The 25,169-nt window shown below is 34.2% G+C and overlaps 3 protein-coding genes across 8 annotated transcripts in view; 2 read left to right on the plus strand and 1 right to left on the minus strand.

The window, feature by feature from the left end:
- The first annotated feature begins 1,449 nt into the window (after positions 1–1,449).
- On the plus strand, positions 1,450–16,661 carry LOC126769924 (nucleosome-remodeling factor subunit NURF301). Its single transcript, XM_050488905.1, has 18 exons — positions 1,450–3,169; positions 3,697–3,979; positions 4,153–4,616; positions 4,794–5,021; positions 5,112–5,284; positions 5,359–5,556; positions 5,636–5,876; positions 6,685–8,483; positions 8,566–8,797; positions 9,106–10,220; positions 10,326–10,440; positions 10,529–10,734; positions 13,496–13,700; positions 13,825–14,369; positions 14,486–14,667; positions 14,829–14,996; positions 15,403–15,683; positions 16,001–16,661. The coding sequence occupies exons 1-18, from the start codon at positions 2,146–2,148 to the stop codon at positions 16,204–16,206; spliced, it is 7,665 nt and encodes a 2,554-aa protein (XP_050344862.1). The 5' UTR covers positions 1,450–2,145; the 3' UTR covers positions 16,207–16,661.
- Positions 10,932–25,169, plus strand: part of LOC126769926 (protein singles bar) — a 79,789-nt gene continuing 65,551 nt past the window's right edge. Inside the window, exon 1 of the mRNA XM_050488911.1 lies at positions 10,932–10,943. The gene's annotated coding sequence lies outside the window, so the exon portion shown is untranslated. The remainder of the gene's footprint in view (positions 10,944–25,169) is intronic.
- The window catches only part of LOC126769925 (protein sidekick), a 35,693-nt gene continuing 29,475 nt past the window's right edge, over positions 18,952–25,169 (minus strand). For 2 of the 6 annotated variants that reach the window (XM_050488909.1, XM_050488910.1), the window contains 9 exons: positions 24,937–25,133; positions 24,160–24,356; positions 23,780–24,019; positions 23,536–23,673; positions 23,250–23,457; positions 22,856–23,134; positions 21,719–22,039; positions 21,286–21,569; positions 18,952–20,577 (listed from right to left, as the gene is read on the minus strand). In XM_050488909.1, coding sequence (XP_050344866.1) covers positions 20,335–20,577; positions 21,286–21,569; positions 21,719–22,039; positions 22,856–23,134; positions 23,250–23,457; positions 23,536–23,673; positions 23,780–24,019; positions 24,160–24,356; positions 24,937–25,133 — 2,107 coding nt within the window. In that variant the 3' untranslated portion in view covers positions 18,952–20,334. Of the gene's footprint in view, positions 20,578–21,190; positions 21,582–21,718; positions 22,040–22,702; positions 22,724–22,855; positions 23,135–23,249; positions 23,458–23,535; positions 23,674–23,779; positions 24,020–24,159; positions 24,357–24,936; positions 25,134–25,169 lie in introns of all 6 variants that reach the window. The other 4 variants (XM_050488907.1, XM_050488906.1, XR_007669431.1 and 1 more) reach the window with 4 other exon arrangements.

Consider the following 25,169-nt stretch of genomic DNA (forward strand, 5'->3'; position numbering starts at 1 on the left):
TCGTCTGGGTAGGTACCACCCACTCATCAGATATTCTACTGCAAAACAGCAGTACTTGGTATTATTGTGTTCCTCTTTGAAGGGTGAGTGAGCCAGTGTAATTACAACATCTTAGTTGTTAGTGCATTGGCGATGTAAGAGGTGTTTAACATTTGTTTCAAATGCCAATGTCCATTTGCTCGTCCACCTTAACTATTAAATAAAAAAATACTGTATAATTTATATAATGTAATGTTCTATTAATATATATGTAACTATGTTTAAGTATTTAATTGTGTTAAGATTTAGTACCTTAGCGAAACATCGCTTCTCTTTCCATCTTATGATTTCTATCTATGGAGTTTGGAAGTGATTGCAGATCGATGCGACGTTTTTGAGTTTGTGAATGTCTGTACTGAAGATAAATAAATACTTTTAATATTATATTTTTTATGTATATAGGTACTTAATATTATCTTTATATATAATAATTTAATAATATAATAATTTTGAATCATGTTTTTTTTTCAAAAAAAAGCCTCTTCTTTACCTTGAAATTTCTTTTCCTCTTCAATTAGCATTTTGGCAAAAATTTGTCATAAATAAACTCAAGCCTAATAAATATATACAGTGTACATATGTAATACTTTTAGTCAAGTTTATCCAAGCTAAGTTCCAGAAGCTCGGCTAAGTAGCGTTAGAGTTGTCATGCCATTTTATTTTTTTAATATTCTTTTCTTACTAATGAAAATGTAGTAAACATCAAAAGCTTTTTATAGTAATAAAAATAAAAATGACGACACCGTTCCGGTGCTGCGTCCAGTTGTTTGTGCTGTCGAAGAACAAGACATACTTTTGCTTAATTCGTTCTATTTTTATTTAAGTAATTTATGTTTATTATTGACAAGAGATTAAAAAATAAATATTTTTATTAACATATTGTACTACTGTGCGACCCATCTTGTGTGACATTCCTGCGGTGCAGTATAGGTTACTGCAGCCAGCAATGTATATGTCCGTAACTAAATTAATTTTCTAAAAATTATAATTGCATAGAATATTTTTTTAACTGTGTAAGTTTATAAGTTAGGCTAAGGTAATAATTAGTATAATAAACAATTATATTAGTCAAAATTAACTAATGTAGTCCTGTCACAATAGCTATATTTAATATGCCTTGTAGGTTTACTACTTTGCTTGTATAATATTAAATATGGAAATGACATACGTACTAAAATTTAAACATTGATAACACTAAATTTTGCTAAAATAATAAATTAAAAAGTTAAACATTAAAAACTAAATAAAAACTTAGGTATCTAAGTTCTATAATATTTACAATTCTTATAAATTATAATATAAATATGACAAAATTGTTTAATAGAATAAATATTTAAGTGTTACCTGTTCAATTAAAACATTTTTAAATATAACAATAACTTTTTAAAGTAAAATGATTTGTAAGATTCCTGTTTGATAAAGATTTATTTTAATATTTATGTTTTCGTTATATAAAATAAGTAATAATAATTAGTTTTGGGTATTTCTGTATAAGAGGAACAAATTGACTTTAATACTGGGGTGAAATAAAAATGGCTGCTGTCTACCTATTCTGCCTGATAGCGACGTGAATTGATAAAGTGTTGTGCGCATCTGTTATGTAGTATTAATGATAAAAGTACAACGGATGTTGAAATTTAGGATATATTGAATATATATCTTTTATTATTTGAATAAATTATATGTGTATTATGTATGATTTTTTAATGATATTCCATTGGTGTAAAATTCAATAACCCTCAAGTTAGAAAAACGACATGGCGGCCTGACAATCGACCAATGAGAAGCAAGCATTAAGCGTTTCAGAATTGCATGCACCTATTCACATTTCGCGTCATTACGTTTTGGTGCCTTGTTTCTTAGATAATAATCCAAATTTGTGAAGTGTTAAGTTATGAACTAAATATTTTACTGACAAAACAGTGAAAAATATTGCGTTTATCCGTCTTGCCATTGTTTCTGCGAAGCGTCTCAAAAGGCTGGGATCATGAATGCCTTAGATTTAGGGTGAACCTAAATACAATTATGTACATCGTTTTGTTTTGGTAAACAATTATGTGTTTGCAATACACGTGCGAAATTGTACAAAATTGACAGTTGTTTATAATGATGACGGGAAGGGGGGCTAAAAAACGCGGGAGGCCCCCGAAATCGGGAAGTTTTGAAAAGAATAGAAAATTCCAATATCATTTATTGAAGAAACCAAAATATTTACAAGCACAAAATATAGGATCTGGTTCTCTCGCTAGTACTCCATCTGTGTCGAGAGCATCCTCGCCTCAAGGTAGCGACGTTAGTAGACGAAGTACGAGGAAACAAAGAGGCGGTAAATCGCATAAAAGTAAAAGAGGAGGATTATCAAATGCGTATTCACGAAGAGGATATAATCCTCATGCTGCTGATTATCACGAATCGGAATATCACTACGGTTCAGACTTTGGAGATGATTATAGTGACAGATCAGATCCTGAAGAAGATCGTGCCAGTGAGAGCTCTGAGGGTTCCATAGTCGACGCTGCAGCAAGTGATAGTGATTTCTCTATCAGTAGTTATAGCTCTACAGGAGTAAACCCTCGAAAAACAAATAGTAATCTTCTTCGACCCCCAAGTCCAGATCCTCTTTGGTTGCAACAAGAACGTCAGATACCACCATTAGATCTTCCACCATCCTCTGATGATTTGATAATTTCTCATCAATTAGTTTTACAAATAGTTGGTATTTATGAAGTACTACGACATTTCAGACATTTGGTTAGATTGTCCCCATTTAGACTAGAAGATCTGTGTGCAGCTATAAGTTGTGAAGATCAGAGTAATTTGCTAATAGAGGTACATATAATGTTGCTTAAAGCTCTGCTGAGAGAAGAGGACGCGCAACAGACTCATTTTGGGCCATTAGATCATAAAGACAGTGTTAACATTACTTTATTTTTGTTGGATACAATGACATGGCCTGAAGTTTTAAGAGTTTATGTAGAAAGTGATAAATCATTTGATAAAAATGTAGCTAGAATTTTAAACTCTTGTGAATATCCATTTACTACTGTGGAAGATCGTTTGGCAGTGCTACAATTCTTGTGTAACCAATTTTTAATTACAAATCCAGTAAGAGACGATCTTATTAGTGAAGGTTTGTATTATATACTTTTTAATATTACTATAAGAGTTGGTCATATTGAGTTGATTAAAGAGACTAATCTGTAGCAATAATTGTTAACTTGTGTTTTTAAATAAGTTATTTTGCATAAATCTACTGCATGTTTTATGACATTCATAAATAGTAATGAGTATAGTTCATACTACACCTTAAATATATCAATTTTTGCTAACTATTAAATGTTTTGCATTATGGCAAGTTTTAATGGTATTATTTTAACAAAAAAAAGTTTTATTAATTTTGACTATCCATACTATTTTTTTAAGTAATATGCTATGCTTGCTATATTGATTGTCAAAACTATGCACAAATTATAATACAATGACATCAAAAGATAACACAAAGTGTAATGCATATCCCTTGATGATATTCCTTGCTTGTATTTTATAATTAATTAATTAATTTGTATAAATAAATACAGTATATATTAGTTAGTATTGGTCTAATTTACTAGATTCAATTACAATTTTAGTATTATACATTATTGATTCATATTTCAGTTCCTATACATTATGATGACCACTGTCGAGTTTGTCATCGATTGGGAGATCTTTTATGCTGTGAGACATGTCCAGCTGTTTTCCATCTTGAATGTGTTGATCCACCATTAGTAGATGTGCCTTCTGAAGACTGGCAATGTGCTCTTTGTAAACAACATAAAACAGTTGGTGTAACTGACTGCTTGCCAGATGCAGAGAAACAGGGTCTATTATGTCGCCATGAACATTTAGGTTTTGATAGACATGGCAGGAAATACTGGTTTATTGCAAGGCGAATTTTTGTGTAAGTAGCTATTCAATTGAAAATAAAAACTTTTTATATGAATATTATTAGTTAAATGTCACAAAACTACTTATTTTTCTTTTAGTATGTACAATAAGAGTATAGTAAAATATTAAAAAAAACAATTCATAACTAGAGTAAAATAAAAATTATAAAAATGAATTGTTGTACAGGGAGGCTGATAATGGTGATGTCTGGTATTACACCACAGCTCAGCAACTTCAAGAACTTCTGGAAGTTTTAGATGCATCTGAAATGGAAGCTCCTTTAGTTAGAGAGCTTTTAGAAATGAAACAAGAAATATTAAGACAAATGGAAGTGACAGAAAAGTTAACTAATCAAGCTAAGGGAAATCGTAAGTCATATCTAGAAGTAGAGAATGCTAATATAATTAAGCAAAAAAGAATGAAAGAAGAGCAGAAACAAATAGGTCAAGACAATGAATTTAAAGTAGGAGAAAAGGATGATTCAGAAATGTCATTAGTAACTGATACAGATGTTGTGAATGAGGTAACTGTCACTAGTGATGAAACTGTAAAAGAGGACCATGATGAGACAGAAGATGAAGACTCCAAAAAACCTAGAAATAACTGCACACCTAAGTTAAAGTCTCTAATACAAAAGAAAAACGATGAGAGTAAGTTTATACCCTATATAAAAATGTCTACTTTTTAGATTCAAGAAGTTGTCTTGATTTTTTATTTGTTCTATCTAAATTCATATATTTTGCAATATTTTTACTATTGCTGTAGCTTGGATTAGTATATATTTTTGTAATGATTATAACTTAAAATTAATAAGTTAATTTTTTCAGTTACAGAACGAGTTACAAGATTAAAATCAAATCAAATCTCAAATGGTACATATCTTTTCAAATTGGGCAATGAAAATGCCTTTAAAAGTTATGTTAATCAATATACAAGTAATCCATTAGCGTTAAATAAACCCCAAAGAAATGAAGAAAGAGATAAAAAGCGCTATACTTCACATAAATTTTCTTTATCGTCAGGACAAGAATTTAAATGGATTGGTTTGTTAAATGGTAATTATTTAATTAAACTGTATTTTTTTAAATTCATGTATAAATTTTAAAAGTATTTTTAATAAACACTTAAATAATTTTTTTATACAGCAACAAAACCATTGTTTGTTGCCACACTAAGACAAACACTACTGCAACTGGAATCAAATATAGTACTACAATTTATGCATCCTAATTGGACATTATTACGAAAACCATGGGTACAGGCTGTTCAACTCTGTCAGGCGCCTAGGGACTTTGCAAGAGCACTTTGTGTATTGCAGGTATGTAATAATGTTTTTGTAAAACAATATTTAATTATAAAACATTATTAAATAAATATTTCAATCTCTAACAGGCATGCATCAAAAATGCTGTTTGGGTACCAGCTTGGCATGAGCAATTAGGTCATGTAAGACTTTTAAGAACTACAGCAGCTGAACGAGAAGAACGTAAGAAACTTGATAAACGAGAAAAAAAAGAGAGAGATGAAGAAGAAGAGCGTTATAGAACTGCTTACAATTTTGTTAAGTTTTCTTTAGGTTTAAGACACCAGGTATTATAAAAGCAAATTTTTACAATTTTTTATATATTTTTCATAAATGCATTTAAATAAATTGTATGTTATCTGTTAGGTTTGGAAACAAAAAGGGGAAGAATATAGAATTCATGGTCAGTGGGGTTGGTTATGGAATTCTGCAACAAGAAAATTCAAAAAGCACAATGCTAACCCTAAATTAAGCTTGTATAATGGCCCTGCCAAAATTGCTGTCAGGGTCAGAGAAGGAAGTATAATAAAGGTATTGGCAGTAGAACCAAAAACTTATGAATATTTAACTTCAAATGAGACTGAAGAAAAAGATGTGACGGCAAAATGTGAGTGGTTCTAACTTTTTTTTATCATTATACAGCGAAATCGTAAAACAATTTCCTTGATTAAATAATTAGTGTTACATTATACCTATTTATACCATATATACCTGATTTATTTATTTTTTCAAATTTCGATGTTTTTGTGTTTGTGTCTGATGTTTATGTTTTCGAAAACCTAGAAGAAATCTGACACGAAATTTCCAAATAGTAAATTATTATAGTCATATAAGTTGCAGAAATATTGTGTGTAACACAAGAAAAGCAATAAAAAGACTGTCTTACAGTCAAAGATACCATTTTTATTAAGTAAATGTCCAACTGTTGGGCAAATGCTGTCTTTTTGTGGAGAAAATTTTGAAGTTATTTCACTACCCTTTTTTTATATTAGCCAGGAGGGCAAATGACTCTACTCCACCTGATGGTAAGTGGTAGTAGAGTCCAATAAGGAGGGTGTAGTCTTCCAAAGGGTTGATGGTTTTTATTAATCCAAAATATTCAGGTTTCCTCATGATGTTTTTAATCAATAAACTAAAAACACAAATTAAGCACATAAAATTCGGTTGTAACTTGCCTAGGTTTGTACTCAAAGTTTTAGTTTTAGGTTCACATTTTCTAACCACTAAGGCATAGATCAATATCAAAATATAAAAGGTCATATTGGCTCAAGTGAACTTAAAGTATTCATTTTCTTTTATGTCGTAAATATAAAAATATACTATATATGATTATTAAAACAGATACTAATGTTTTTTGGAATGTGTTACCTAGTAACTTAAACATCTTAATGTTTAAATTTTCTATAACTTTACAGTGCCAGCATCAATGAGAAATATGAAATTAGAAAAAGAAATTGACGATTTTGAAGAGATTGATGTGGAAAAAGCTTTAAGTTCCTCAACGAGAAGGTATTATCCTAAAATAGCAAGAAAATCTAAACTAGACGATTTTTTAGCCCGACGAACATATTTGAAATTTATGGAAGAAAAAAAGTTAGGAAACCTATTAAGCAATATAAAAAAAGAAGAATTAGATGTAAAGAATGAAGAAGATAAAAACATTGATATTGAAAATGAAGAACCAGATGTTGAAGAAGCTGCTGCACCTGATAGGGAGGTTAAAAGTAAAAGTATAACTCTTGCTACAAAAGATGTAGAAGCTATCAAAGAAAAGTTTAAAAGTCTAAATAATTTAACAAAACTTTACAAATGTTATTCAGAAGGTTGTAATAAATTGGAACCATCTGCAATATTGACAGGCTTAAAAATTGAATGTTATTCACCTTTATGTATAGAAAAAGGCTTATTGTTAAACCAGTTACTTTCATTGCTGAAAGATGGTTCCAACAATTATAATTTGTTTTTATTAGCAAATTCAAAGGAAAACAACAAAGCATCAATATTAGAGCAATATTTATTAGGAAAGACTCCTAACTCCAACAATGAAAATATTCTGTCAGACTTACTATCGGCAGTAGCATGTGCCCAAGAGTGTGACAACAAAAATTCTGATTGCTTTGTTAAGAGAAGATCCACTGAAGATAGTGATTTTAAGGTTGATAAAGGTGGTAATGATAACAACAACTCAACATGTTTAATAAAGTCTGAGAGCACACTTGAGGAATCTGCAGTTCCTGCTGTGGGAAACGAAATGGATATTGATATAACAAGCAATATTAATGAAGAAAATGAAGTAGAGATTGGTCCCCTGAAAGAATTAACTGACCATGAGCATCAAGAATCTAAATGTGATGACAACAAAGAGCGCCCTCCAATCCCTAAATTAAAAATTACACGAGGAAAATCTGCGAAAATGTCGGCTAACTCTAATAAACTTTCGGTGAATGATAAAGGGCACAATTCGTCTTATGAATGCTCTTTAAAAACAGAAAAAGAGTTGCAAAAACCGAAATATCGTGCTGTTATAAATAGGCGCTTTGGATTGCCTCGAAGTGTTAAAAGAGAAGATAAAATAAAGGAAGAAAAAATTGATGGTGCAATTGTAAGGATATACTCAACTGAGAATCCTAATGGAAAGGTTTATCTCAAGAGAGTACAGACTGCAGCAGTAGAAAAGAAAAAGAAGAGGACTCCTGTTAAGTATCCATTATGCTCATCATTTCACACAAAAAGCAAAGCCAAGACTATTATGGTTTTACCTCATCATGAATTAAAGAAGCTTTGCAGACAAGCTGGACACAATACAGTATCGGGTTTTAGCCATAGTGCTAAGCCAAATCAGCTTGTATGGCCTTATCCGTGTGCAAGACCTCTTTTTAAGACTTGCTGGCTCTATCGAACAGTCAATTTACAATGGCTAGCCAGTGCGGCGCTGCAATTGCGCATAATGTGGGCGTGCTTACGATGGGATGACATGGCTGCAAAGCCTGCAACTGCTGACGGAAAACATCAACTTACGACCGACACAGAAATTGTTTCACTTGAACTATTGAAACATCGACATATTGGTCAATTTTCAGAGCGTACACAATATCTTCGCAGAAAAGTAGTTATACCGTTAGAATTGCCTAAAACCGTACGAGAGGTGACTTCTATTCGAAGCGGCTTACGTAAAAGAAAACGAGCTGAATCTCCCCAAAATACTGAACCTCAGGTAAATATTTGGTTTAATAATATTAATACAAATTAAAATATCTAGTTTAAATGTAGATGATGTGAGATGTATACACTTTCAGGTAACTGAAGAATGGGTAGATGAGGATAAGTTAGAGTTGTGGGAAGTGCGACAGTACGGCGAGCGTGCCGAAAGAGTAACTCCTGTGACTCGCACTTCGACTGGCAAATTGCCACAACGCAATATAGCCCCAGCTCCACAAAACGCATCTGACCTTAAAGACAAAATGGAGCAGCAATTACGTGAGCAAAGAGCCGCTCATCAGCAAAAAAGAGCCCTTGAGATGTCACAAGGTTTGCTCTCTATTTCTGTTATATTTTATTGATGACACTAAAAATCTCTCATATTTGAAAGGAAAACATTTATTGAAAATAGTCACTTTTTTTTTAAATATGTACACAATTATGTATACTTTACTAATAATTCAGAATAGAAACTCAGAATTAATGGTACTGTATATAGTAGAGACAGTTTAAATTAATATTATATTTATTCTTAATGATATTGCAATCAAAATATGCACAGAGTATAGGAGTACTAATGTAGTAGTTTAAAAAATAAGCATTATATAATACTAACTAATGTAAATTTTTCGTTACAGAAAAATCAAAGAATACGCCTAATCAAAGTTCTGGTAAAAGTACATTGACTTCATTGCTGACAAATGCTAATACACCAACTGGTCAAAAGACTGTAATTGGGACCAGAAGAATTATTATGACTAAAGGTGCAGATGGCACTACAAGAGTTATAAGTCAACCTATTGGAAGTGCAAGTAAATCAATTTTATCCTCTGAAGCTACGAAATCAAATAGTACTCCTCAAAAAGAAGGGCCACAAAAAGTACAAATTATAAGAGCCCCAGATGGTAAAATTACAGTTCGAGGATTACTTGCAGGACAACAATTAATACAGATGCCAGATGGTAAACTACATGTAGTAATGCCTGGGCAACAAGGTATAGCGGGACAATTAGTTGCTGCTTCCCCTGCTGCTAAGTCAGAAAATGAAACGACTCATAATGATAGTACTGATAAAATTAGTGTTCAAAATAAAAACAATACAGAAAGTACAGCATCGATTCAGTCACCTCGAATCGCAGGACAGACTGCATCTCAGTCAAGTTTACCTACCAGTCGACACATCGTAGTACAGCCGACTCAGCAGGTGGTTGTCCAAACCCCACAACAAATGGTGGTGCAGTCTCCGCAGCAGGTAGTGGTGCAGGCAGGCACGCGCACTCCGTGTCCCCCGCGCGTGCAACCTGTGCAGACCGTCCTAGTTCAGGGCCAGCTACTGCAACGTCCGCAGACGCCAGCGCGCACCCCCGCCCCGCGTCCGGCACCCCCTCGCCCTCGTGCTACTACCACGCAGCAGATAGTCGTCAACAACCCGGCTCTTGTGCAGCAAATAGCAGCGGGAAAGATTCAGCTTGCTACCGTGAATGGGCAGCAGGTGCTTATTCGGCCGACGGGTAATAACCAGGCGCAGATTGTAGCGCACATCGGTCAGAGCCCATCGGTTGCGACTGTCCCGGCTCCGTCTCCGGCCCCGAATCCGTCCCCAGCTCCGATCCCGGTGGCTTCGGTACGGCCGGTTGTGACGTCACTTCCAGCGACTGCTTCGACGCCGTCACTTACTGAAGATCAGATAATGGAAAAACGTCTTTTAGCCGGTCAACCGCCAGGCACCGTCATAAAAACAGTTACTGCCCAGGTGATTATAGTTTTTGATCTATAGTACAGAATCGTCCAACTATATGCAGGTATATCATATAATATTTTTACTAGAAAGTTATTATATTCATTTTAATTTTTAAAGGTTATGCAAACGAGTAGCGGCCCGAGCATAGTTCTGCAGGGTCTCCACGGTTATTCGCTGACACCACAGCAGTTGGCATTAGTTCAGCATCAAGTGAAGCAGCAACTTTTAAAAGGTACTAATTTCATGTACATGATTTGCGAATATCTCGACATTCGCAAATTTCTCGTAGGAACTGTAAAAAAAACAATATCTAATTTTAGCACAAGAATCAACAGGAAAACAAGGCATGCTAGGGCCGAGGAAGATGTACTTAGCCGTACAGCCCACGCCGAGCGCGCCGCCCCCGCTGGCGCCCGTGACGCCGCAGCCCGCGCTGCACGCGCTGCAGCCGCTGTCCGCGCCCGCCGCCGCGCTGCAGTCCGCGCCCGCCCCCGTGCCCGTGTCTGCGCCCGCGCCCGCTCACCAGGTAATTTATTATTATTAGGAGCGAGGCCGACTGCGTGCCCATAGCAAAGAGTATGCTGTGAATAGTGTGATTAAGATTCATACTTTGGAATGAGGTTGTCACTTACTGGAAGTGTTTGTTTGCCTATCATGATTAAAATATAAATATGCATTTTATAAATTGAAATGGACGAAATTTTTTCAGACTTTGTTTGTCTTATGGGTTAAGGTGTTTAGCAAAGGTGGCTGACATACATAATAATAAAAATAATTAGCACTAACTAAAAGTAACAAAAGACTGTAAGAAGGCAACCTCTACTATTAATGAAAGTAAATCATCAGTACATTTGTCACTTACAATGTGTAAAAGTTTAGTAACACAATAATAAAAAGTAAGGATAAATCCTTTTCACTAAAACTATCTAGACAAGCAAATGTGAATGAGCTCAGAATTATTTTATTATTTTGAAATCATTAATTTTAAAATTTTAAGTTTTTTTTTTAATATTTACGTAAAAAAAAATTGCTTTTTTTATCAATTTACATATTTCTAAATCATCACTATTTTCGTCTCAATTTTTCTTATAATATCATTATCATATTGTACATTCTTTTAAATGAATTCAAAATATTTAATATGTATTTATGTATTATTAATGTATCTATTAAATGTTCTGGTGACTCAATGGCACATTATGCTTGGCTGGATTATTCAAACATTTTAACACAATTAATAAAATAATTTGTAAATTACTTAAATAATGGGATATTTTGCTAATTTTAGTACAACTAATTAACTATCTTGGTAAGACTGGATATTTTTAAATATTAGGGACATTTAAATATGCAGCAATAATTTTAGTATTCTAATATATTTACCAAAGACAAGACTATGTAAATTTGTATGTAGAAAATATAATTATAACTTAAGAATAAACTTATTATAATGGCTACTTACTGGACTATCATTGCAATTGTAGTATTTATTTTGTTTGATACCATAGACAATATATGACACATTTTAACATACATATAATTATAAAACAAAGTCAATTTTAAATTAATATCACCAAAATAATATAAATAAAATAAATTCATTTTTTTTTTATTATAAAACTTTGAATCATCACTCGGTCTATAGCAAGTACAGGTATGTAATAGTGTGTTTTTATTAAGTCAATTATATTTCCCATGTGTGTAATAGTTAGATTATTTACGATATTAAACTGACGTTTTTCATCATACCTAAAAGGCGAGTGGTTTCACAATGTTCTTAAGTGTTCTCATAATATACCAAAGTAATTGCATTTGATTAGCCTTAGAAAGATAAAAAATAGAACTTTTTTTTAAAATATACTTCCCTAATTTTATTAAGTCAAAGAAAACTTTTTAATTTTGGTGATATTAATTAGAGCTAAGTGTGTTTTTTTTTTCAAAGTTTTGTATTTCTTTAATTGCAATTAATATAATAAACATTAAAACGTTATTTATTTATACTTTGGTTTATACATTTATTTTCACAAAGATAAACGAGAGCGGTAATCATTATTCAGTATGTGTATTAATCTGTGTTGATTATTCTAATTATAGAAATTTGTAATAAGTAAGGTTTGTTTATTGCGTTTCAAAGTACCAAGGTGAAATTGACGAATTTTATGATTCCATTCATCTAATTTTATATATTCTGAACCTTTTCTCTTATGTACAAAGATGCCACACATTTCTATCATTAACTCTTCGTACGTCAATACTTATTTATTTCAGCGTTACTCTATCTTATTATGTTCATTTACAAATTTTACTCCTTTTTTAGATTATAGGAAAATGTTTATGTTGAAATCCCATTCATTTATATTTCAAATCTAATTTCTACAAAATATATCTGAAAAGGAAACAATTATTTCTATCATACAGTTATTTTAATTTGATAAATTTTACAAGAAAACATAACTTCTATCTATTGAAAAATTTATATTAGTTTAATTTTTGTAAAAATTGGATTGAAAAAAGGTGTACAAAGAATTTTGTCATAATTTTTCCTCCATTCACCAGGTTATTATCAGTTTAATGGCCTTGATACAAAATATTTAAATAAAGCTAGCATATAGTTTCATTAGGTCTTTCTATTAAGGGTAATAAGTTACATTGAAACCATTGGTTGTAATCTTTCTTCCAATTATGTAGCTATATTTAGATGGTTCTTTTTATTTACATTTTGGTTTCCATTGACAACTAATAATTCGAATGAATACGATATTATAGTCATCCTATATTTTCAGTGTACTTGTAGAAATTATTTGTGCAACTGGTAAGAGGAATTGCTCATACACCACCTGTTATATGTATGTAGATCTAATATTCAAACCATTTATAATAAATGGGTAGTGCAATATGGTGATTAAATAAAATTTTTAAATAGCTTCTGACTTTTATTTATCTGAGTCCTTTTATTTGTTTACGTTAAATTATTTTTCTCTTTGTTTATATATTTTGTTATTAATGACGCTTGTGGGGGTGTATGGGCAATGAATTACTTTAATCAGAATGAATACACATATATTTAATGCAAAAAAACCATGAAATAATATTGAAAAAAGTCCTAACTATTATTAAAATAATATAGAATAATTTATTATTGCTGCTATTTAATTGTATCTGTTTGTTCTTATATATTCCCACAAACAACGAGTTTTTTTTTATTTCTTTTCATTTTATGATTTGTTCATTTATTTATCTTTTCTTTTCGGCATGTTTTAAGTGACATTATATTATTTTCCTTTTAGGATAGTAAAGCAGAAGATAAAATAAAGCGACAACCTTTACTTAATGGCGAAGATCATGTAGCGGAAGCTGTTAGTCATAAAGAGGCAATGCCGTCTAAACCTGAAGATATACCAGAAAATAATACTAAAACTGATATTATTAACTCCGGTCATGACAGAGCGCAAAGTAACAAGTTTGTTCTTACACCAGATTACATACAGCAAAGTAAGTATCTTCATCATGTTAATAAAATAGTTTTATCAAATATTTTACTGAGTGATTTCGTTATGGGGTCATCCTAAATAAAATTGAATCCTCATTCTTAAAATAGCATGTGCGTCTTTTTCAGCAATTAAAAGCGCACTAAAACAAGAAAATTTAAACCCTGAAATAGAAGAGAAACTGCTCCAACTGCAGCGGTATCAGGAGAAGCAAATGAAGCCGGAGGTGCAAGTGGAACGCGAGGTGCGCGCCGTCGTCGTGCGCTCGCCTTCCCCCCAGCCCCGCCGCCGCGGCCTCTCGCGACACGACGACGACGACGAGTGGGTGGAGTCTAGTCCGCGAAAGCGCTCCCGCGCCCGACCGCCATCCCCGCCGGTCGTGTTCACCACCGTGGCCGCTCCCGCGCTGTCACCGTCGCCGTCCCCCTCGCCCACGCCGTCGCCCGCTCCGCCACCGCGCGCGCCACTCCGGGCGCCGCCTGCACCGCTGGCCGCCAGCACCCCTGCGCCCGCGACCCCTCCCACCCCTACATCCGCCGCTCCCGACGAACGTCGTCGCGCCGCCTCGACTCATTCTCGACTACTTCTTTTGTTCAAGCACAAAGAGATGCTCAAGAAGGATATTATAAAAAAACGGGGTCTGCTCGAGAAGGAGCTCGGCGTAGAAATTCAGGTCGGTCTCGTTCGAATAATCAGAAAACTTGAATAAGTTCACGGGAAAGCTTTCGTTAAGCGAAGTCGTATCGTATTTGTTCTCGTTATCGAAATGTTTGTCGCATTCAATTACAGAAGGAGCTCTCGGCTGAGTTGGCGCTGCGGACGCGCGCCGAGCGCAGCAAGCAGGAGGAGGTGCGCGGCAAGCGGCGCGTCGTCGTGGGCGCCGCGCGGGACGCCGCCCCGCGCAACAACAAGAAGGCTAACAAGAAGGAAAAACTGCTCTGCATATGTCGCACGCCGTATGACAACACAAAGTACGTCGAATTACTTAACGACCGCCTCAAACGGGCTTTCGAGTTAAATAACATAATAAATTGACAAATAATACAATAAATTGATTTATGTTTCTTTTAAAATACTGACATATTACGAGTCTCGTGTGCAAGACAGTTGATTATTATTATAAATATTACAGGTTTTATGTTGGCTGCGAGCATTGCAGCAATTGGTTCCATGGTGACTGTGTTGGCGTTACCGAAGAAATGAGTAAAACCATGGAGGAATATGTTTGTTCTGAGTGTCGACGAGCTGAGGAAACTCAAGAACTTTACTGTTTATGTCGGCAACCATACGATAATTCACAGTATGTATTTGATAACTCAATTTGTAATTACTAAACGCTTTTATAGTTATTAAGACTGAATTAACTTTTCAAACGACCTATTTTGCAAATTGAAAATTTTATAATACTTCTGTTCTTGTCGGATATTTAAAGGATTAGTTGCTGGACATCATAGTCAATTGGGTGATAGAAAATGACGAACAAATAATATAAAAGTACCTAATCAAATTTTTAAAACAATGCATCCTTTGTTCATTAATAAGATCCATGTTTGTCCGATATATTGAAATTACATAAGCCTTAAAAAATATGAAACAAGTGGAATTAGTAGTTGATTTTATGCAGGACATTTAAATGTTATTGTAAAAAAATTTACATTAGTTTCAACCTCTTGTAAATTTTTAATTCTAATTTTCATCTTTTACAGGTTTTATATCTGTTGTGACCGATGTCAAGATTGGTTCCATGGCAGATGTGTTGGTATTCTACAATCAGAGGCTGATAACATTGATGAATATATTTGTCCGAATTGTCAGAAAAACAATTCTGTAAATTTTGCAAACATGAAAGAGCTCACCCCCAAAGATTTCGAAAATCTCAAAAGGCTAGTTAAACAAATACAATTACATAAAAATGCGTGGCCTTTTATGGAGCCAGTCGATCCCAGAGAAGCTCCAACCTATTACAAAGTTATAAAAGAACCTATGGGTTTGTATTTATTATATTATTACTTTTTAATTAATACACAATATATTTCAAGGATTTTATTTTTTACTGCGAATGGTAATAATTTGAACTTAACGTAATCTTAATGTACTTACTTTTTTTTTTATTTCACATTGTTAATAGAAAATTACTCTATTTTATTCTACAATAATTTAGAATAAAATATTGCTATCAATACAATATTTTTTTGTAAATGTAATTGTTATATTATAGATATCATAAATAAATAGTTTCAGTAATAGTGTTCTAGTATCGATTGCTTTGTGTTATTATTTACATTTGCATGTCTTTAATTACAGATCTACAAACAGTGGAAAGAAAGGTGAATGACCAAACTTATAGTACGTTGAGTGATTTTATTGGTGATATGACTAAAATTTTTGACAATTGTCGTTACTTTAATCCAAAAGACTCCGAATTTTATCGATGTGCCGATGGTCTTGAAGCATTCTTTGCACAAAAAATAAAATACTTTCGTGAAAAGTTATTTGAATCTACACAATGATAAAGTGCAGTGTTTTGTAAAAGAACAGTGAATAATGGCATTAAAAGGCAAGTTGGTTTAAAAGACATTTGAGTTCATTAAAGTATGTTACATTATCTAATCTGTAATACTTGTATATTGAAAACATTGTGATGAAATTTTCAAAGATAAATAATTTGTATAAAATATCACTGGAGGTATCAGTTGAGTCAGTCAGTTCAATTTTCATGTTAAGTATTTATTGTATTTATTAATGCTTTACATTTATAATAATCTTCATTAAAGCTGGCACTCATCGGAAATGAAGCTCTATACAGAGGAATATGATTATATATAGTTTTGTGAAAAAATTGTATTAGCTGATATGACTTAGCTACTTTAGTTTAAATTTAGTTTTTAGTTTAAGTAATAAGTAAACATTGTATGTAAGAAATAAATTTTATAATATAAATCTTATGAAAATTTTGTGCTTACAACCCACCAATCCATATATATATTATTTGATTCCAGTAAATCATGATTATAAAAATATGTTATTCACAGCTCAGATTTTCTTATTGACAATAGGTATTTTTGGGGCACATTTTATTGTATTACTACTAAAGGTTTTGGAAGAAGCCTTCTTTTACAATTAATTTACTTATTCAAATAAATTATCAACAATTTCTGAAAAATTAAATAAAGTAATTCTATTGTATATATATCATGTGATGTTAATTTTAAAATTCGTTACCCATGAACAATTCTATTTAAATAAATAACAAATTCCGATTTTTATTAAATTTTAATTATATCTATGAATTTTTATTACGGTTTTAGTTTTCAATGTTCGTTTCAAATAAAATCTAATTTAGATTATTATAAATATATTTTAATGTAACAGTTGGTTAGTTCACTTATATGTCATCTTCACCGTAATAATATCATGAGATAAAATAACTTTAAATAATTTTTGAACTTAACATAATGTGATAAAGGTCGCAATACATGGATCCAATAGTTTTATCCGGCACAGCAGTCCAGTATCGCTGGACTTAATTAGCTTATTATTTCAGCAGTTAGTTTTATAGTATTCGAGATGAATACAAGTTATTAGGGTCTTACGGATTGATACAAATTATAAGGGTCTTTCAAAGCCTAAGTGACTTATGGTCTTCCCAATTTTTCGTTGTTCTGTTACTAGTGATGTGCTGGATATACGAGTGAGAAAAAAGATCTACATCCGTCTCGGTTACTTTTAAGCGGGTCTTTTATTTTATAAAGTATATAAAATTCCAAATATAGGTAACAATGAAATACTAAATTCAATTTAAATTAATTTCTGTTTATATTGCCAACATTGTAGTTATAAGCTAATTAACTCTTTTGTGATTGAACATCAAACATATAATTATATGGCCATAGTTATAAACGTTGTTAGTCATAATGACAAAAAGAGTAGATCAGTGTTTAACTAAACATAAGTTCATCACTGATCTTGCTTTTTGTCATTATTGATTTGACATTAGAAAGAAAAAGCAAGCTTAAAGTATAATAAAAGATGAAGTCCGTATTCGCCGACCTAGACCCTAATGATCCGTATCGTGTAATGATACACTTGTGGTTACCACGAAGCATCTACTAGATCGACGAGCGTAACCGGGTCCAGCGGTTTTGGCACGGAAGAGGGCGAATATCGGGAAGCGGCCACTGGTTTAAAAAAAATAGCAGCTGCTTTATTCAACTCTGGATATTAGGCTAGGATAAAAAAGAGTTACATTGGTCAAGAAACGATCTAATGTCACTGGAATGCTGCACTGAATCAATGTAAGCCGACCGTTAATATATAGTTTTTAGCTTTTCTCAAAAAAAATCTTTTTTTTTCGTTTTAACCTTTACAGAAGATGGGATTTCCGACTCTGCGGTTATAAATCTTCCATAACACATGGCGTTATTTTAAACCCAGATATTTTTAGAAAACCTAGTCCTTTGTAGTATTGTGATGTAAATTATTTATTATTACGGTGTGAAATGTTATATGTGTTGATCCATTCATATTTATTAACTTGATAGGTTTCAAATATATCCGTTAGTTGGCTGGTCGGTATTTGGTTATTCTGTAAGAACTCACTTCGTAACTCACTCGTGAAATAATAACTTGCTTAGGGTGATATATTATTTTGATGTGTATATCCTTCAAATGTTATAATTATTATAGACAATGTCGCATATCACTTTCTGACATTTCACGATCGTGTTGAGTTACTACTTACTTACTTACAGAATAGGTCTGACGTATAAAAGATATATATTTTTTTAAATTTTAGACTATAGCAACTAGATTTTCTAATATTGAAACAATAAAACAATCATTCTTTTTTTGAACTATTAATGAGTGATTGCAGACAAGTGACTGTTTTATTCCGCGTTCTTTTCTCTTATTTATCATTCGATGCTTGCACTGAACTCATGCATACTTTGGGCTTTATGGTTAATCCTCAAGTCACTAACTAACTTGATAATAATTAAGGCAAATATAATAGTTAACATCTATTCATAGTTATTACCAAACGTTGAAACCGTGTTCAGCAAATTGGTAGTTCAGCAAATGCCCTCGACCTCTATAAACACAAGACAATGCTGAGTCTACTACACGTGCATTGAACTGTCAATGTGCAGACAAGAAAAAGGAAAGGGTAAGTAAAAAGTAATGATCTGGTTTTGAAATACTACAAATACAATATTTAAAATTACAAATAAAACTAGTTAAGTTAATGTCATAATTTATTCAATTGCTAATCTTTGTATATTTAAAATATGAGAAAAAATACACGAAAATAATACAAAATAATTAGCTACATTAATGGCACCATTCAAATAATATATGCAAATCTAAATTTTTGCGTATCATGAAAATAAAATAATTAAAAAAAAACAGAATTTACAATACATTAAGGATTAACATTGGTGCATACTATTTCTACTTTTGAATGGAATGACACCTATGATAAATGTAAACACTTATTGCTATTTTTGTAAAGTATTTCATTGCAAATAAAAAGTAGATCACAGATTTTTTAAAGAATTGTGCCAGATGGCGTGCCAAAAATGCACGCATCATAGGATAATAGTGTTATCATTATTTACACCAATCAATAGTAGATTATTCTAAAACTATCAGTCATTTATAAGTTCTTAAATGTAGACAAAAATTACAAAATCTAAATTTAAAGTTTCATTAATTAATATTGCTTTTATAGTCAAAACAATACCAATATTATTTTTCGACACACATAGAGACAAGTGTTGGTTGTATCAGCTATAACGTAAAAAAAAATCTTTTCTCAAAAGTTCTCAAAATTGAACTTATATAGGTTATGAATAAATTATTAAAAATACAATTATAGTTAGATTAGTATTCTTTTTGAGGTTTGTTAAATTATCTATTGGGTGTTTACAATGTTTAAGCACACCACAATAAGTTAGGTTTCACTATTGTATCAAATGTGAATTATGTATTTAATAAAATTGTCTTATGGAAATTATCATTAGTGAACAGTTATACACCAGTAAAGTAAATTTATTACAAAATGAAGTTAAAATCTTTCAAAAACTAATATATTATATATATCAAGAATGTGAAGTCGGTAAGTACATTGCAGTTTAAATATCATTATAACAATTAGCTTAATCTATAAGTGGAATGATAATTATTAATATTTCTGTGAGAAAAGTGATAAAATGTCTATACAAGTTATGTGACGTGTTCAGAAAATTGTTTATACTTAAATATTAATTATTGAGAATATGTGCTTATTATATTTGGAATTATTAAATGAAATATAGTCAAAACATTGAAACGACAAACTAAATAGATAAATAATAAGAATGTATTTCGATCTAGCGAGATCTTATAAAATATTAAATAATGTACAATTGTAATCTTATCTATAATGTCCTTGATAATAAGTAAAAATCTTGAAATTATGATGTCGAACAATGTTCTTACGTCTAATATAGGTATATATCTACTTAAGTCAGCTAATAATAATACTCAACAGTCATCGATATGTACAAGCGCTATTTTTATAAATTAACGCATTGGGAATGAATCGGCAGTGCGTACTACATGTGCACGGCGTGCGCGGGCGCCGTGTCGGTAGGTTCGTGTCATACGAACGAAGAGAATCCGGGCAGCGGTGCCCGAGAGCGCGCCATATTGTTCATGACGATTTGGCCGCCATTGAGGCTGAGGACGGCGCTGCCCTCGGGCTCAGAGTCCGTGTAGCTGGAGTAATTGCGAACAGGACGCTGTCTTTTCCAAGACTGTCGCAATGTATCGTTGACGTTTGCATAATGATTTACAAACGAATGTGGCTCTGATCGCACGCTCTCATTTTCACTCTCCGAATTCTAAACATATAAAAGGTTCGAGTTAATTAAAACAAAACCAGTAACACTCGGAGAACAATTTAAACAATTCATTCTAATGATTATTTTTACACGTTTAGATACAAAGCGTTATAGAAACTACAAATAATAATTTTAAGTAGTACACAGAGCTTTTATAAGGGAAAATTAAGAAATTGATGAAAGTAGCGTTTATAAGAGAAATGAACTATTTACACAAAATTTATTAAAAAACGTGCAGATATTCAACGTCAGTAAATATATGTTAGTCTGTAATTTACAAATGTTTGTGTGCTTTGCTTTTGTTAAGAAATTTTTTTTTACATATAACGGTCAGATTAACGATTTCATCGTACATTCATACATTTACTAACTGATTATTTCTACACTTGTGCGTTAGAGAATCGCCGCAGCACCCTCGACTGGCCGCGATAAAGTTAACAAACTTCCGTAGTTCGAAAAGAAAACGCACTCCTCTTTATACTGACATCGAAGTTCAATCACCGGGAGTAGCGACGAAACAACGCATTTAAGTACCTACATTTCATGGGTGCTAGCCGGTTAGGAAGCGTGACAAAAATAAAGGAATGCGATAGATTTCAATCTGAATAGTTACCGTGGGAGCTCCGATCGACCGTAATGAGGAAAGAAATAAGACTAGTTTAGTGAGACTCGGAGCACTCAGACGACACTAATTTTGATGGTGATCACCTGCGAGTCGGAAGAGCTCATCTCGGAGGGTTTCTCGGTGAGCGAGGAGTCGTCGGGGTTCTCGTCGTAGCCGCGCAGACTCTCCTCGTCGCTGTGGTAGGCGACGGAGGCGGGCGAGGGCCGCGGCGGCGACTTGGCCAGCGCGGGCGCCTTGCGCCGCAGCGTGCCCGCGCCGCCCGCGCTGGCGGCCGAGTTCTGCCGCGAGCGGTACAGCTCCAGCGCCAGCGAGCCGCGCTCGTCCGTCTCGCCCGCCAGCGACTCCTCCAGCGTCTTTTGAGCTTCTTCTGATAGGAAAACTATATATTAATCACTTCTCTATCCCGAATTGTAACATTCTACTTCAATATATTATAATAATTGAGTAATAATTTTTATTTAAATTTACTAAGTAATAAAAGTTTAATAAACATGAATACTAAAATAACAGTCTTACTTTTATACTTATAACTTTTGCTTTTCACGCAAAGTATTGCGATGACCATAATTATAATGATGATGGAAGCAGCAGCTAGAGCGACCATGAACCAGGTTCTTCGATAGAATGGCCGGTACTGCAAGTAGCCGTATTCCAAATAAAGTTTAGACGGTGTTACGATAACTTTTTCGCTGTACGCTGGGTTGCTTATACCGTACATGTTGTATGCTATCACTCTAAATGAGTAAGCGGTCGATGGAAGCAAGCTCTGATAAGAAATAGTAAACTCTTCCAATATTCCATTGCTTGTCCTGGTTATTGTCTCCCATCGCGTGTCATCTGAAAATATCGATGTAATGAGAAGAATCTAATAAATAATAGTTGACTAGTGAGGTAACTTAAAAATAAACTTTCAAATCAACATTTCAGTTTTCAATATGTATGACTACGTTGTACATTATTTGTGTGTTTCGACCCTAGACTATTTAAAGTATAGAGCAGCAATGTATATCCTACAGGAATATGAATCAGCAGTTGTGACTATAGTCGACACCTTAGTTCACAGTTCCACACAGAACTGCGAATCGTGTTGGTTTTCTGAACAAAATTTACTAAGCTACACAATTTAACGGTTATCGTAAATTATATATACTTGTAAAGTATAATTACATTAACAATTACAAAACTATTGACTTATAATATTATAAAATAATTTTTTACGCCTTTAAATCTTAAGTAATTTTTTTTTATAACAAGTTAATTTTATTTAATTGTCATTTAATAGATCAGTAATAAACGTTTATTTTGTAAATATCTTTCAACATATACATAAATATATATAGCCTTCTAATGTATGAAATAAAAGGTTGAAACAAAGATAGTATCAACTTTAAAAAGTAATTCAAAGGTGATATATTATTTTTGACTTATTATTTTATCATTCACTAAACTAATGAAAAAAACTTTCGAAAAAAGATTTAAAGAAAACATGTGAACACTTACAAGCTTGCCATGTTTCCTTTGCTGCACAAACGATTAAAATCTATAGTTAGTATCAATACTCTCATTTGTAAGAATGTTTTTTTTTTTTTTAATTTTAATAAAATACAAGAATATATTCTTTTTTTATTAACTTGGGTTGGGCTCATTGCTCACCTTTCTTCCTCGCCTCGAAGTAGTACCCGAGCAGCGGCCCCTTCCCGGAGGCGGCGTTGGTCCAGCGCAGATGCAGCGCGGCGGGGTCGGCGCGCAGCAGCAGCGCGGCGGGGCGCGCGGGCGAGCCGGCCTGCGGGCCCGTGCGCGCGCGCGCCTCGGCCGCCGCGCCCGCCGCCACCGTCACGGCGCGCACGCTGAACCGGTACTCCACCTCCTCCTCCAGCGCGCCCACCGCCAGCCGCCGCTCCGACACCTTCTGCTTCACTTGCTTGCTGAATCCTGCGGGACCGTATGCGTTATTATAATATGTTGTTTATACTCGTATTGGGCCTTTTACTCTCCGTTTGAAAATGTTTATCACAAAATAGTTCACTTTATGAATATTGTTACTTACGTTCATCTTGTTCTATAGTTTCGTAGGTGACGAGGTAGGAGTGAATGAGGCCATTGCGACGGTGGGGAGGCTCCCACGACACTATGAGGCTGTTCATGGTGATCTCAGAAAATGTTATGTTACGTGGCGCCGAAGGTAAACCCTGATGCGTCCGTACCAGAATCGCAGTCGACCTTGGTCCATCTCCAGCTGGGTTGAATGCTAACACCTGTAAAATGAGGCATTAAAATTATTTTATCCTTATATTCGTTGCATATACAGTACGTTTCGTAAACTTTTACAATACCTGAATTCGATATTGCGTAAATTTATCCAGAAATACAAGCGAATGGGAGGTGGAAGTGGCCGGCACCACTTCGATCTCCTCCTCTGCCCGTCTCCCAGGTTCCAATTCCTCCGGAGACTCGGTCATTAAGTAAAATATCTAGTGAAGCAAAACAAAAAATTAGGTACATAATATATAGCAATACATGTAACATGCAGTAAATAAGCGAGTGTCACAATAGGTCAAGTCAGTAGAGTTGCCAGACCTTGTAACCAAGCAGGTCCCCATTCTGCTGCGCGAGGTGCGGTGGGCTCCAGGTCAGCGCCACCTCGGTGGGCGACAGTGCGTGAGCCGCCACACTCTGCGGTGGCGCGGTGGGCACGGCCTCGCCCACCCATACCACGGCCGGCGCGCCCGCCGGGCCCGAGCCCTGCGAGTTCACTGCGCAAACGCTGATTTCATAGTTGCGGTCCAACGCCAAATCGGTCAGCACGACTTCATCGCTCTGAAAGTAAGTTCACTTAAATCAACAAACAAATAGATGTAAACGAACGAACGATGTGGCGCAAAATAGATTAACTATGCTATAACATGTTAAATAAATGGTCTGTTACTGACGTAGGCAAGACATGGGTTGTCGTTTACCTTAATGCCCGGCACTTCCTGCTTCATGGTGGTGTGCAGCGACGCGGGGAAGTCAGTGAGCGGTTGGTAGGAGACAGAGTAGCCACCCGTGCGCGCGTCACCGCTCCAGTGCTGCTCGCCCAGCGGCGCCCACTGCACGCGCACGCTGCTCGGCGTTATCGGCACTACGCGCAGGTTCTCCACGGCTTTGCTGGGTGCTGCAAAAGTTGTCATCAGCCACTAGTTCAGTTTAACTGCCTCGATGGTCTAGTCTTGTGGTTAGCTTACACATCTTGGAATAAAAATGTTTTTGTTGTAATAATTTGAGAATTCTTCGTCGTGTCATTTAAATCATTAGTAACTTCAATCCGAAGACCGAGCTTCAATCGGCTTTAAAAAATTTTTTTTTTGTTAAATTGCCATTTTTCAGGAAATACTAGGTGTATTTCATATATAAATAAACTTAGCTAAACATAAAATTTGAGTCAAATTTCCGCCGCCGTTTACAAGATACACAAAATAAATGTATATACAAGAATTGCTCATTTATTATTAAAGATTATTATTGCGTGTATATTCTACCATAGTAGAGGCTATGTGGTATACACACTATATTTCTATTTTTTGCGTTAATTATTTTTATAAAGGCCTTTCGTCAAAGTCTCCTTTTTTTCCTACAGTATTTTAAACAGTTGAAGTTAATGTCTCATTATTATTTTTCTCATATTATTATCTCATTATCGTAAATATGATATAAAGGCAAAATCTATAAAAGTAGATGACACGCTACAAACATACCTGCCGGTAAAGTGCGGACAGTTTCTGTGGCGTTACTGTATCGACTCGGTCCGATGTCGTTGGTGGCGCGGATCCTAAACTGGTAAGCGGTATAAGGCTTCAGGCTCTCCACGGTGTACGAAGTCGCGAAAGGATCGACGTGCTCGGGAAGAGTCTGCCAGGTGCCACCCTCCTCCTTCTGCTGTATCGTGTAGTACCTGCAGGACGACGCGAGTTACAGTCGCGACTGGGGG

Source organism: Nymphalis io, chromosome 8 (assembly GCF_905147045.1).
Source record: "Nymphalis io chromosome 8, ilAglIoxx1.1, whole genome shotgun sequence".
In the NCBI taxonomy this organism is placed as follows: Eukaryota; Metazoa; Arthropoda; class Insecta; order Lepidoptera; family Nymphalidae; genus Nymphalis; species Nymphalis io.

Excerpts from the sequence above, each read along its gene's own strand:
- LOC126769924 (XM_050488905.1), top strand. The coding sequence starts at position 2,146 with ATGATGACGGGAAGGGGGGCTAAAAAACGCGGGAGGCCCCCGAAATCG. Across the intron at positions 3,980-4,152 it reads ATTGCAAGGCGAATTTTTGT|GGAGGCTGATAATGGTGATG; the intron begins GTAAGTAGCTAT and ends ATTGTTGTACAG. Across the intron at positions 5,557-5,635 it reads CTTTAGGTTTAAGACACCAG|GTTTGGAAACAAAAAGGGGA; the intron begins GTATTATAAAAG and ends GTTATCTGTTAG.